The 13,957-nt window shown below is 47.7% G+C and overlaps 1 protein-coding gene across 1 annotated transcript in view; it reads left to right on the forward strand.

Moving 5' to 3' along the window:
* LOC137434320 (histone deacetylase 5) overlaps nt 1-13,957 on the forward strand; it is a 280,361-nt gene that overhangs the window by 244,510 nt on the left and 21,894 nt on the right. The window contains exons 20-22 of the mRNA XM_078785493.1: nt 330-427; nt 10,981-11,099; nt 13,819-13,952. Coding sequence (XP_078641619.1) covers nt 330-427; nt 10,981-11,099; nt 13,819-13,952 — 351 coding nt within the window. The remainder of the gene's footprint in view (nt 1-329; nt 428-10,980; nt 11,100-13,818; nt 13,953-13,957) is intronic.

Genomic DNA, 13,957 nt, shown 5'->3' on the forward strand with positions numbered 1-13,957 from the left:
GTTTGTTTGTCTGTCCGTTTGTGAACAAAATTTCTCAAAAAGTTGTGGACGTATTCGGACGAAATTTCGCAGAGATGTAGCGTATGTGACAAAGACTAAATGGTGAGGTTTTGGCGAAGATCCGCATCCGGATCCGGCTCGTAGAATTTTAAAGTGATTCTTCACCATTGGGTGATATGGCCAACCAGGCGGAGGTGTGCTTTCTCCTGAGTGCCGTTCTAGTTTGTAGTTGTGTTGATAATGGGACAAAAATCGGAAATGACAACGAATGCTAAACGAGGTGGTACCCCAATAAAGAACTGTAACCTTTTGCACGGCCTGTTATACAGGTAGGCAGCGGAGCCGGAATGGGCTTTACAGTAAATGTGGCATGGACTGGTGGATTGGATCCACCGATGGCTGATGCAGAGTACCTGGCTGCCTTCAGGTAAGCGGATGGATTGTGTTTTCTATTAGTGCTAGCAGGGGTGCTCAGTGCTGTTGTTGGTGCTCGGTCTATTTTTGTGGGGTCTTAAAACACTTCCCCACACCCACGAAGGAATGTCCGTCCCTCCACACTTCCCTACATCCATGATAGAGCACTTATATTAAAAAATATTGTTTTGCATGAACACTCCCCGGGCACTCACTGATGAACCTCTGAAAGTTTGACGAAGATCCGTTCAGCCATCTCGAAGAAAAATGGCCACACACAGACACAGGCAAATGGCTCTCTTATAGTATAGATGATTTCGTTTTATATTTTTGGTTTTGATTATGAAGACGAACCAGTTGGTGAGGCTGGTGGCTCTTGTATGCCCAGAGGACTGTTCTGAGTGAGTGCTGCAGGAAAATAAATAGTCCCAGAGCAGCTTAAGACATGCCATCAGCACCTTTTAAAGTGCTCCATCTTGAGGGTTTGTGAGTTTTGAGTCTCTTGGGGACAGGAAAAACGTTTATGGAGAGCTGAACAAGGGAAAACTCTAGACCAACCACTCTTGCCCTACCTGGGGACTGGTAAAAAGACCACGGTGTCAATTGGCACTAGACACAACAACTTGATTGATATTCGTGACCGTGTTTGCTCCCTTTTTTGTGATGTTGGTTGCACATCATGCTTCATTCAGAGTATAAAGTGTAATTTGAGTAATGACGAAAATGGCATCTTTCCTTCATATACTGGCACGTACGTCGTGCCTTCCCAAATAGTTTGCAGTGCCACTGGACTGACATTCAGATCAACATTGATGCTTGCATAAAGAAGGGAGGAAGGAGAGATTATGTTAAGGGGGTAGGGGTGAGGTGGAATATATTGGCACATTTGCGTGGTAGGGGGAGGGGACATGTTGGAACTTAATCAGTTCCAGAAGGGTGGATTGTTTTCTGTCCAGCATGGCAGTTGGAGGCCTGTTTCCAATTTACTCCAATCAGGCTGCACTGCCATGCTCCCAGGCCCACTGGCCCCTGTTTGATGTACCGAGGATGGACGACCCCCGCAGCCTGGCGGCCGGGCACCCGGAGTGCGGCTCAGGGCTGATCAAGGCTCGCGCGTGCGCGGCACAGCCCAGGCCAGACAGGAGCCCACGTGCGCTGCCTTTGAGAAGGGCCCAGGCAGTTGCCCCCCCCCCCCTTTTACTTCCCCTGCCCCCCTCCCCACCCCTACCTTAAACCGTGTTGCTAGCCCTGCAAAAATTTGCAATGATCCTGCAGCACGCAACACATTCATTTTGTGCCTGGCTTGTGCTGCCCTGAGTCAGCAGCATTCCATGGGAGATGGAGCGGCCACTGAGAAGGCTCGAAAAAATAGTTCAGTTAACTTGGGCATAAAAATAATAAATATTCCTTTGATTTTTGCTTTGGTTTTTCCTGAGCTTGACAACTATTTTATTTTTTATTTTGGCTGCCAATTTGTTTGTTAATCTTCAGTGACCATCATCTCAGGTTTCTCTGATAACGTTTTTTATTGCTGCTGTGGGTTTGGTGCCCTGACCTGGCTTCAGGGAGCTCTGGCTTTTCCCCCCCCCCAAAAAAACTTGCATATGATGGAGGCATTTGCCAGCCCGTTGTGCTGAAATGGCCGTCTCAGACTGCCTTTATATGCTACCCAAGGGGACTCTTCATTGCTGAAAAGGATGTCAAGTAGTCACTTGTAGGCTTCTTTTGGTGTCATGTGTTTTATTAGTGCTGCAAAAATGACCACACACTAGTTTATTTGTTCAGTGGGGTGTGGGAGGCAGTGGAGGTGGTGGGTGGGTGGGTGTATGATTTTTTATTTATTTCTTGGCCATCAAATTGATAATTAACCCTTCGAAGTATGTTCAAAAGAAAAATCTGAAGGTTCTGCAGAAGATTTCTGGGTTTTTTTATTCCAAAGAAAAATTAATTTAGCTGTATCTTGATGATTTAGAAAATTTAGCTTGCTGTTTCTTGCATCACCAGTCAGTTGGCTTTGATAAGCATTCGTTGACAAGTTTGACACTTTATCTGAAAATGTTAGACTTATCATTTTATGATGCAGATTTTTTTTCTTTAGCTCCTTACTTATGATGGGCTGCCATTTTATGTATATACCATTGCACTCGACACAATTTGATTTATATTCCTGATTGATTTCTTCATTGATTTCTTCATTGATTTCTTCATTGATATTCTTGATTGATAACTTAATTGATATTCTTGATTGATAACTTGATTGATAACTTGATTGATAACCTGATTGAGAACTTGATTGATATTCTTGATTGATATTCTTGATTGATATTATTGATTGATATTATTGATTGATATTATTGATTGATATTATTGATTGATGTTATTCATTGATGTTATTGATTGATATTATTGATCGAAATATTTGATTGATAACTTGATTGATATTTCACAACAACCTTCATTGCCATCCCTCTTACACTGGATTAATTACTTCTGAGATTTAAATTCAGAATTGTTTCATCTCCATACCCGACAATGAACATAACCTGGTCACGATATAGCCAGAAAGGCTTTAATATTGTAGCGCAACTCCGACTAACACCAGAGTTGCGGATTGCCGATCACGAAGGTTTTAACTCCCGAGGCGAAAACTCGATGGCGGATTCCAAAACCAAAAGCCCCAAGTGCGTGGAATGGAGGGGAACGGCGAGAGCCCCCCGCAGCCTTAACTATCAAATCAATCAGGAAACTGCGTTCAGGTGTATGTACAGAAAGTAATATAAGGGTTTATTGGGAAAAGCAAGGACAGTAAAAGCACACACCGGTAATAAATATCCTAAATCGGGATCCCGCACACCGACTTCAGAAACAAAACGAGGGATTATGAATTACGAAAGAAACACGTCTTTTGTGCAAAATGTATGCCGAGCTCGGGCTTATCTGTCTCATCGTCTTCCTTGGCTGCTGTCCAACACCGCTCCGCCCGGCCCGACCGCACACCACGAGGTCCTTCGCTCCAAGTCCCACAAGGCCTCGCTCCAAGCGCCACGCGTCCCACGCAGGCTAGTGGCTCCACACGAGGTCGACTTGGACCAAAGTCCTGCCGCGTCTCAAACCCAACTGCTCAAAACGGGCTCTGCACTGCACTGCCAGGAATCCAACTGCTCGGGATCAACTGCCAACTCTGCCCGTGCGCACCTCAAACGAACTGCCTGGCGTTCTTCGATCTCAACTGCAACTCGTGCGCACCTCGTCTCTCAATTCGGGATCAGATCTCTCCTCCCTTCTCGACTCGTTCGACACTCGACTCCGCGTAGGATCTCCGATCTGAACTGCCTGAACACATGAACTGCTCCAAAATGGCGCTCGGCAACTGCTCGTACGAACTGCACTCGTATCAACTCTCGATCACGTTCTCCCTGAAACTGGCGCTCGGCCCTCGTTATCGCCTCGGCCGGTGACGTCAGCCCTGGCGCGCTGCCAGCCAATCAGAGGCTCCACCGACTCGCCGGCACGCCCACTGTGCCACTCCCACTCTCGTCCTCTGTTCCTTGTGTTATAGCACGTGCTATGCGAGGTGGATAGGCCTCTCGGAGGTGTAAATGGTGGCGGCCATTATCGGTGGTGTCCTGGCCTGATTTCTTCCTCGGTCATGTCAGGGGGGAGGGCGTTATTAGTGTTGTACTAAGGGATCCTAACTAATGTCTATGTGGTCTGCAGTGCCAAAAGGGACAAAGGTTTGGCTAACCAGGTGAGACAAACAAGGGCTCTACTCATTATTCCCTACACTACTTAACACACGAATCTCCTGGTAGATTCACAATTATACACCTTAACCGACAAAACGCCTACACATGGACTTATTGCAGGTAGTGTTCCTTACCGCGACATCTCGAAGCATGTTACCTATTCAGCTCTATTGTGCTCTACATATCACTACCCAAATTCATAACACAGCCCCCCCTTGGAACCGTAGCTCCTGCAAGGTTCACTGCAGGCGCGACCATTACAGCCTTAACACTTAGTCACACTTAATTAACCTATAAAATAAATCAGGAAGGGCTGTGGGAAGTGAGTCGGACTACCTACCTACACTTCCTTAACAAGCTAAACCCCTTAACAGCCATGCAAGTATGTACATTGATTTCGATCTGTTGTTCCTGTGGAGGGAGGAAACAAACAACACTCAAAAATCTACCTTAACCACAAAACTTACCAACTTACAAAATTCCAAAACTCTATACATTTTGACATACCCCGGTCTCCAGACCGCGTCCCCCGGTGGATGCCACAAGACACAACCTTACCTGCGGGGCCATCCCCAATGTACCCATAAATTTCCACGGGCCCTGTCCAGATGTTGCAGGTGAGTGACATGGCTCGGTGGATTTCGCCCACATTCATGCAACACAAACCCCTTATCCACTCATACACATTCCATAAGTCATCAAGGCATTTCAAAAGTCAACAAGCACTTATTTCGATACACCCCCCTGCAGGACCATGGCATTGATGTCATTCACATGTGTGCATTCCTCAACTTGGCAGCGGGGAGGTACCGCACAAAAGATGGTGGGGGCGCTTCAGGCTGTGGTGCCCGCAGTCCCAAAACTAGTCAACCGACTTACAAGTTCATTGCCCCTCCCCCCCCCCCTTTTACCTCTTGGCCCCGTGACAGCCCAACAGCCCATTTCCGCCGTTACCTCGCCGGTGAGGGTCTCCACACACACCAGGCTCCTCCGCGGCCTCCTGCTCCAGCGCAGCAACACGGGTCACCGGGGGACTTCCTCACACCACGGCGCCCAACCAGACCCTCCACCGACGAGCTCCAATTTCCAGATACCACCGGCTGCAAGGGGTAATTGCCGCAGAGGGGGGCCGCAGGCATCGCTCCTCAGAGCTTGATCCGTACCTGCGGACACACACACCTTCCCCACCCACAAGACCCCAAAACACACTTCCTCTCCTGCTGCCATCCAATTCTCAACACAACTCAGCACAATTCCATAGATGGTGTACAAGATGTTCCAAAGGTTGCCATGGCCTGCCACATGTGAAATTCCCCAGTTCACAGTTCAATTCATTACAATTCCCAAAGCACAATAATCACCCCTCAGTCTCCAATAATCATCACTCGCTCTCCAGTTTCCACTCTCACGACCACATCAAAACACATAACCACTACACAAAAACATACGCCACGCACAAGACACTGTGTGGCCCCCATTCCATCCCCTCACCGACCATGTCATCACTCTCACCCACCTCCCATCTCCAAATTACATGTCTCCAAAATTTCCATAAGCAAGTCCTGAAGCCTGGGACAGTACACATCAACACTCACCTCAAGTGCAGGTAACTACCGGTTGGTCAGGTCCAAAGTGCAATCCACCCTTCACAATCCCAAAATTTATCATTGGGCCGACCAAATTCTTCCAAATTTCACTTTTGTCCCCACTACACTGGCAGGTATGTGGATCCGCATCCAACGGTGATCATCACTACACAACTACCTGTGGCCACGACAGCTCTGCACCACTACCGTGCAAGGGTCATCGGGACAAGGTGAGCAGTCAAAACGCCAACATGGCCCATGAGTGTCCATAAGGGTGCGACCCACCATCCATCCTTCAGCCTCCCCTGCGAGGAACACAGCTGCACCAGCCCCAGCTGGCCAATGTGGTGAGCACCTGCTGCCAAAAACACACTACCGCACACACTACCGCACGCACAACCTCGGCCCTGGGGGGCACGGTCGCAGTGCGTGGCATCCCTACAGCCACGTCCCCTGCACCTCCACATCATCCCCCAGTCCGACTACAGAACTGCAGCCCCCCCAGTGCTCACCCACACTTGACCACACCAAGGTCCAGTCGACAGCCATGCTCCACCAGGAGACCCACCCAGAAGACAAGGTCCACACACCTCGGGCACGCATAGCACCACGTTGACCCTCAGACCACACAACTACATCCCCATGACTCCGCGTCCCAAATATCAGCACAGTCGCCCCCGCAACCAGTTGAAGGCTGGGTCCTGCTAACCTATCAATTTCATCACAGCCTCCAACACTTTGGTTTACACACCTGGATCACTAATGGTGTCACAAAACAGTGTCCACCATTTCTCTTCACAAAATTCACCTTTAAATTTGCATCGAACCCACAGATTACACATGCCAAACATTTTTCACATTTTACTAAACTCACCAAAGAAAGATGCTTTGCCATACGCATGCCAGCCGAGCATGGCCCATATGCTCGGCTCGTTACACATCTCCCGATTCAACAATCCCGTGGCTCTCTTCCCAACCCGAGAGTCCATAAATCATAACGGAGCATCTGTGGAAGGTCACTCTCACACCATCACGTTCCACAGATGCCCCAATGGTTGTCCGGCAGGCTGTCTCATTCCCTGTCCATTTGGTTTGACCCGCGTCCATAGCCCAACACGGCATGGCAGGTCATCACATGCCGGTTGTCCCAAAGTCTCAGGGAGAGGGTGTCAGGCCGCATGCCCGGGTGGTCACTACATCAGGCCCAAGCTGGCCATCCGTGGTGCCACCACCAAAGCGCGACCCACAACACCCTCCCCCCCCCCCCCCCTCCTCGTGGTCCTCAATAAATGCCATCCCAGGCTTGAGAAACCACCTCGGACCCCTTGGAGGTCTTAACCCCCCACCAGGGTCCGGTGACCCTGTCGGCCCGAGCCACCAGCCCGGACTGCGCCCCATCGGACAGGGGACGCCACACTCCACCAGACCACCCGTGGGGCCCAGGTCGTACCTCGACACCCAAGGCTGGACCCCACGTCCAAATCTCGCCAGCACAGCCCCCCAGCTGGCTGGCATCACCAAATTTTGAAAGGGGCATCTTTTGCCTAAGACCATCACCATTGACCTCCCCATGTCCAAATCCCGCAGCCCAGGGACCAACTCTCCCCATGGCTGCGCCAAATCAAACTCCCATTTTAATTTTATTTTAAATTTCCTTTTTACAATTTGCATTCCCCGTCCCAAACCGCAGCTGCAGGTAACAACCTCTACCACCGGTTGTTCTGCCCCTCCCTGCAGCTGGTCCAAATTCCCTACGGGGATCAAATCTTCCGAGGCTCTATCTCCCGATCCTCCAAGATCCAAATCCAGCCCGGAGCCAACACACTCCCCCAACTGGTTGTCCAATTTCGGAGCCTCTGTTACCCAATCGGTGAGCATGGTGAGGGTCCCCTTGGTCATTCCAACCACCTCCTCGGACCAACTCACCTCATCCCCCAAACACCTTTGGGCCTGGTCAACCTCTACCTCCATGGGACTGTCTCAGGTCCCCAGCCGCTGAATCACATCATGCTCGTCATCCCCATCATCACAAATCATTTCTAGCCCCGCCAGGTTTTCATCAACATCCCCAATAAATACCCGGTCCGGCTCCATTACACGGACCCCCAATAACTCTACCCCCTCTTGCTCCGCACCACCGCCCTGGTGCTGCAAGAATTCTAATCCATCCCCCTGTTGAGGTGTTGTGACATCCACACGGTCCCGATAAACCTCCAGGCCAGGTGGGAAACATTCCCTACTACAATTTGCACATTCCAAATTTCCTTCCCCGCTCACCTGTGGACACTCCACGTTTACCTGCAGGCATTCCCCATCTACCTGTAAATTTCCTTCCCTACCTTCCTCATTTTCCTCAATTGCGATTCCCGGTGCAATTCCCTGCTCATGAGCAACATGCACATCTGCATGGGCCGTACTCTCTCCCATTCCCAATTTGCCTCCCCCCCCCCCCCCCATTCCGATTCACATCCTGCCACTCTTGGCTTCTCCTGTGCCCTGGCGGCACCATTCGTTCGTCCTTCCCTCAATTTATTAGTACATTCATCAATTATATTTGCCACTCCTTCAATTTGTCCCTCCAATCGATCACTCATTCCCTTCATTCCTTCCCTACATTCATTCCCCTGGGACTCCATTTTGCTTTCCATTTCTCCCATCTGCTTTCCCAATCGCTCACCCTGAGCCTTCATATCACCCTTTAATTCCTTACTGACTCGCTCACTGTTCTCCCTTATCGCCCTAAGCAATCGATCCATCCATCCTTCGGTTGTCGGGGCCATCCCAACGGCGGGGAAAGTTCCAACGCTATCCTCCATTTCCCCTATTTCCGGCTCACTCCCTACACTGACAGAAGCCTCGGTACGGACCTCCATTTCGTCGACCTCAGACGTCCGCTTTTCGGAAGGTCGTTTCCCGCGCGCTTCTTTATTTTAATTCCAAAAAAACAAGATTTAAATTTGTCGAAGACGATATCGTGCTCCGTACGCCCAATTGACTATTCAAATGTCTCCGCCTTGACTATAAAAAAAATTGCGTTCGAACGTCGGGTGCGATGTACGCCCGACCGTGTCGATGTCTCGCCGCGGACAAAAAAAAATTGTCCGACGGGCCCAGATCCCACTCCTGACACCAGTTGTCGCGCAACTCCGATTAACACCAGAGTTGCGGATTGTCGATCACGAAAGCTTTAACTCCCGAGGCGAAAACTCAATGGCGGATTCCAAAACCAAAAGCCCCAAGCACGCGGAATGGAGGGGAACGGCGAGAGCCCCCGCAGCCTTAACTATCAAAACAATCAGGAAACTGCGTTCAGGTATATGTACAGAAAGTAATATAAGGGTTTATTGGGAAAAGCAAGGACAGTAAAAGCACGCGCCGGTAATAAATATCCTAAATCGGGATCCTGCACACCGACTTCAGAAACAAAACGAGGGATTATGAATTACGAAAGAAACACGTCTTTTGTGCAAAATGTACGCGGAGCTCGGGCTTATCTGTCTCGTCGTCTTCCTTGGCTGCTGTCCAACACCGCTCCGCCCGGCCCGACCGCACACCACGAGGTCCTTCGCTCCAAGTCCCACAAGGCCTCGCTCCAAGCGCCACGTGTCCCACACAGGCTAGCGGCTCCACACGAGGTCGACTTGGACCAAAGTCCTGCCGCGTCTCAAACCCAACTGCTCAAAACGGACTCGGGCTCTGCACTGCACTGCCAGGAATCCAACTGCTCGGGATCAACTGCCAACTCTGCCCGTGCGCACCTCAAACGAACTGCCTGTCGTTCTTCGATCTCAACTGCAACTCGTGCGCACCTCGTCTCTCAACTCGGCATCAGATCTCTCCTCTCTTCTCGACTCGGGATCAGATCTCTACTCCCTTCTCGACTCGTTCGACACTCGACTCCGCGTAGGATCTCCGATCTGAACTGCCTGAACACACGAACTGCTCCAAAATGGCGCTCGGCAACTGCTCGTACGAACTGCACTCGTATCAACTCTCGATCACGTTCTCCCTGAAACTGGTGCTCGGCCCTCGTTATAGCCTCAGCCGGTGACGTCGGCCCTGGCGCGCTGCCAGCCAATCAGAGCCTCCACCGACTCGCCCAGGGGCACGCCTACTGTGCCACTCCCACTCTCGTCCCCTGTTCCTTGTGTTATGGCACGTGCTATGCGAGGTGGATAGGTCTCTCGGAGGTGTAAATGGCGGCGGCCATTATCGGCGGTGTCCTGGCCTGATTTCTTCCTAGGTCATGTCAGGGGGGAGGGCGTTATTAGTGTTGTACTAAGGGATCCTAACTAATGTCTATGTGGTCTGCAGTGCCAAAAGGGACAAAGGTTTAGCTAACCAGGTGAGACATACAAGGTCTCTACTCATTATTCCCTACACTACTTAACACACGAATCTCCTGGTCGATTCACAATTATACACCTTAACCAACAAAACGCCTACACATGGACTTATTACAGGTAGTGTTCCTTACTGCGACATCTCGAAGCATGTTACCTATTCAGCTCTACATATCACTACCCAAATTCATAACAATATATTGATGCTATTTTACTGATCTTGTGCTGCAAAGTAAATGGAATTTATTTATTAATTTTTATGATTACAAGATCTAGACTCACAGAAGAGCGAGGTAAGAAATAGCATCGAGATGAAAGAGATCCTGACGAATGTGAAAATACTATTTTAAATAAGAAAAGGCATGTACTCGTAGTTGGTTGAAATACTTTGTTTTTTTTTACAAACTTGTACTTTTATTTCTTGTCTTGAGAAATCTCAATATGATGGAGCAAACATGGATGTCACCGAAACTCCAAAATTGAGATGTGCTGGAAATTGGTAGGCAGTATTACTAATCACCTTCCTTTATCCTATGCTATGTTGTGTTCAATAAAATTTCTTACAAAAATTATAACGTGTATTTCCAAGTATATGCCACAACACATTTCCTACCGAAGGTGGGCTAAAAAATGTACTCTCTCTCCGGGTAGAAGTGCCCGCTAGTAATAATGTATTGTTATGAACCTCAAAGGAACTCTTACACATTACTAACCATTGACTTTCGAACAGATATTGCACTGACGTTTTGCAACCTCAAAATCCATCTCGGTGTGGATTAAAAGTGGTCTTTGCATCGAAATAGACAGAGTCGATATGCAAGTATGTGATCGCACATTTGTTCTTGCGATGCTTCATGTGAGTTTCCTCCTGACCTGCTGTCCGGGTTGCAGGACCGTGGTAATGCCCGTTGCTAGCGAGTTTGGGCCGGATGTCATCTTCGTCTCGGCTGGTTTTGATGCTGGGGAAGGCCATCCTCCTCAGCTGGGAGGATACAGTGTTTCTGCTAAATGTACGGTTCCACTCCCCCCATCTCCTCCCCCAATATGTTTATTCTTCACTTCCACCCCCTATTGTTTCTCCGAGAGATAATACAGCTATGTAAAACATTACATCGTGCTTGTGTTTTAACATGCTGCTTCGTTTTCTTCCTGTTATCTTTTATGCCTTCATTGAGTAGTCAATGTGCTTAAGTGCCATTGGTGTTCGACTCTTATCTATATGTTGACCTTTCACGCACCCTTTCATCAACATCGGGGGATTCCAGCCCCATGTCAAACCTTTTTGGAGCACGTTGTTCGGCTGTCTATTTATTACCCTGTGCTCGCGAAGCGAAAAGCAGGGTGAGGCATTCGGGTGCTTACTGTGCCATACGTATGCCCGTACGTGCGTGTCTGCATTTTTCTCTGCAATTAATTATTGGACCGATTGACACGAAATTTTCACCATAGGCACACCTCCCCCTGTAGAATATTATAATGATAATTATGCCGTTAGAGTTCAGCGGTAAAGGTGCCATCTTGCAAAAAACGAAAAACTTTGCCCCTCTATATCTCCGACCGCGCTCCATGGAAAAATTGAAACATGGCTCATTGTCAAGTGCTTCCCATGGGGAATAAGATATGTTAATGATGATGTAATTGGTCCCTTCATTATGACGTCATAATTCGACAAGTACAGCGCTTGAATCGATAAGTAATGATTTTTTTTCTTAGCAACTGTTGGTCTGATGGACACTAAATCTTCACCATAGGAGCACCTCCTCCCGTCTAATTTTTTTAATGATAATTATGACGTCATAGGTCACGTAGTACAGGCGCCATCTTGGAAACAATGCAAAACCTTGCACCTCTATATCTCCGAAACCTCTACATGGAAAACAGGAAAGAGCAATCAGAGATCGCAGACCCTCGCCAGGATGTGTTTGTGTTTTTAAGGCTTTTGTATCTAAACAAATATGGCGGCCGAAACACGTGACCGATGACGTCATCATTTTTTTTTCCTCCACCAATTTATCCCTAGATGACGCTGAATAAATTTCATCTTTATCGGATGAAGTTCTGTACTTGTCGAATGATGACGTCATAATGGAGCCACCGACGTCCACACACAAATCCGATCAATGCAAATCTTTAACTGATTGATCAACTACCTATGGGAAATATAGTTTGATAAAAGTGACATCAGTCACTGGTCTGGCAGCCATATTGGATCAAAATAAACCCCCCTTAAAAAAACAGAAGAGTTGGCTAGCACCAACACCAAGTCCTTAACACTGCGCAGGGTAAGTATTCTATGAATACCATCTAGTTATATTTGCATCTGTGGTTGGGGGGCTAGGGGTGTACAAAAACAAATTTGAGAAAAGGAAGTGACGGGTGAAGAGAAAACGAACAATATAGGAGGAATGAGAGTGAGGAGGATTGGGAATGGCATTCATTATGGGGCTGGCTTTTGCAGGGAGGAAGTGGGAAGGGTACGGGAGGGGTAAAATTCTGCCGTTCTGTGCATATATAATGAAGGACCCCCTGGGAGTTACCTTTGGCTTTTCACCATTCCATATATTTGCATTGATGTTTGATTGATTAATTTTTAGCACAATTAAACAAAATGGCCATATACATATTATGGGGTATAATTATGGAATTATCCCAGACCTGCCATACATTGCACCTTGCCTCCAATCTTCCTGTAAATCTACCCCAAAAATCCTTCCCCTTTCTCCCACAACTTTTCGTCCTCCTTTCCAATCCTTTTTTCCTTTTCTCAACTTCTCACTCTCCCCTTCACTCCCCCCTGTTGTTCTTTCTCTTGCATATTTAATTCCTGGTTGTTCCTTCTCTTTAACTTTCTGTTCCTCCGAGCCAGCTTTTGGGGTTTTTTCCACATTGCTACAAAATCTTCTTCGTTGTAATTTCAAGTCGACCTTACATTTTGCACGATTATTGGTGAATTAAAATTTTATTCAGAAGTCTTTTTTTTTTTAATGCATTACACTTCAAAGGAATAACCTGATTAACTTATTTCTCAGTCTTCTCTGGAATGTGCTGCCATTTCTTTATTTAACCCCACCACCGAAGGTGGGCAGAGGTTATGTTTTCACCCCTGTCTGTCTGTCTGTTTGTCTGTGAGCAGGATATCTCAAAACGTTGTGGACGGATTCAGACGAAACTTAGTGGACAGGTTGGGTGTGAAACGGACAAATTTATTACATTTTGGTGAAGATCTGCATTCTGATCCGATAATTTTAAGTGATTCTTCACCATTGAGAGATCGGGCCAAAAAACGATATATATCATGATACTTCAAAATGGTGTGGAAGAGTTATGACAAAAGTAGGTGGATGAGTTGGTTCGGTGACAAGAACAAGCCGATTCAATTTTGGTTCATGTCCGGATCCAGATCCGGCCTATCAGTGGGACACAAAACAAGCTTTTCAGCTTGGCGGAGGTATGCTCTCTACCGAGTGCCGTTCTAGTTTCTACTTGAATCGACCTACTTGAAGAGCTTATCATCTTGCCAACACATCTATATGTCTATATTCATCGAGGAATCTTTCATGTGCACATTTAATGATGCGTGTTTGACTTTTTCATTTTAATCTGCATTTAGTTTTTAATGACCATTGGTTTTACCATATCTTCTTTGCAATGAAACAAGTCAGAAGTTGTTTTTTTTTCTTTTCTTTTTTTCTTTTCTTCGTATTCCACAAGGAAAATCTGTGTTACCAGGTTTTGGCCATCTGACGAGAAGGCTGATGACGTTGGCTGAAGGTCGTCTCGTTATGGCTTTGGAGGGTGGACACGACCTTACGGCTATCTGTGATGCCTCCGAAGCATGCGTAACAGCTTTGCTTGGTGATCCGGTGAG

This window comes from Myxine glutinosa, chromosome 10, assembly GCF_964187855.1.
Source record: "Myxine glutinosa chromosome 10, kmMyxGlut1.1, whole genome shotgun sequence".
Lineage (NCBI taxonomy): Eukaryota > Metazoa > Chordata > Myxini > Myxiniformes > Myxinidae > Myxine > Myxine glutinosa.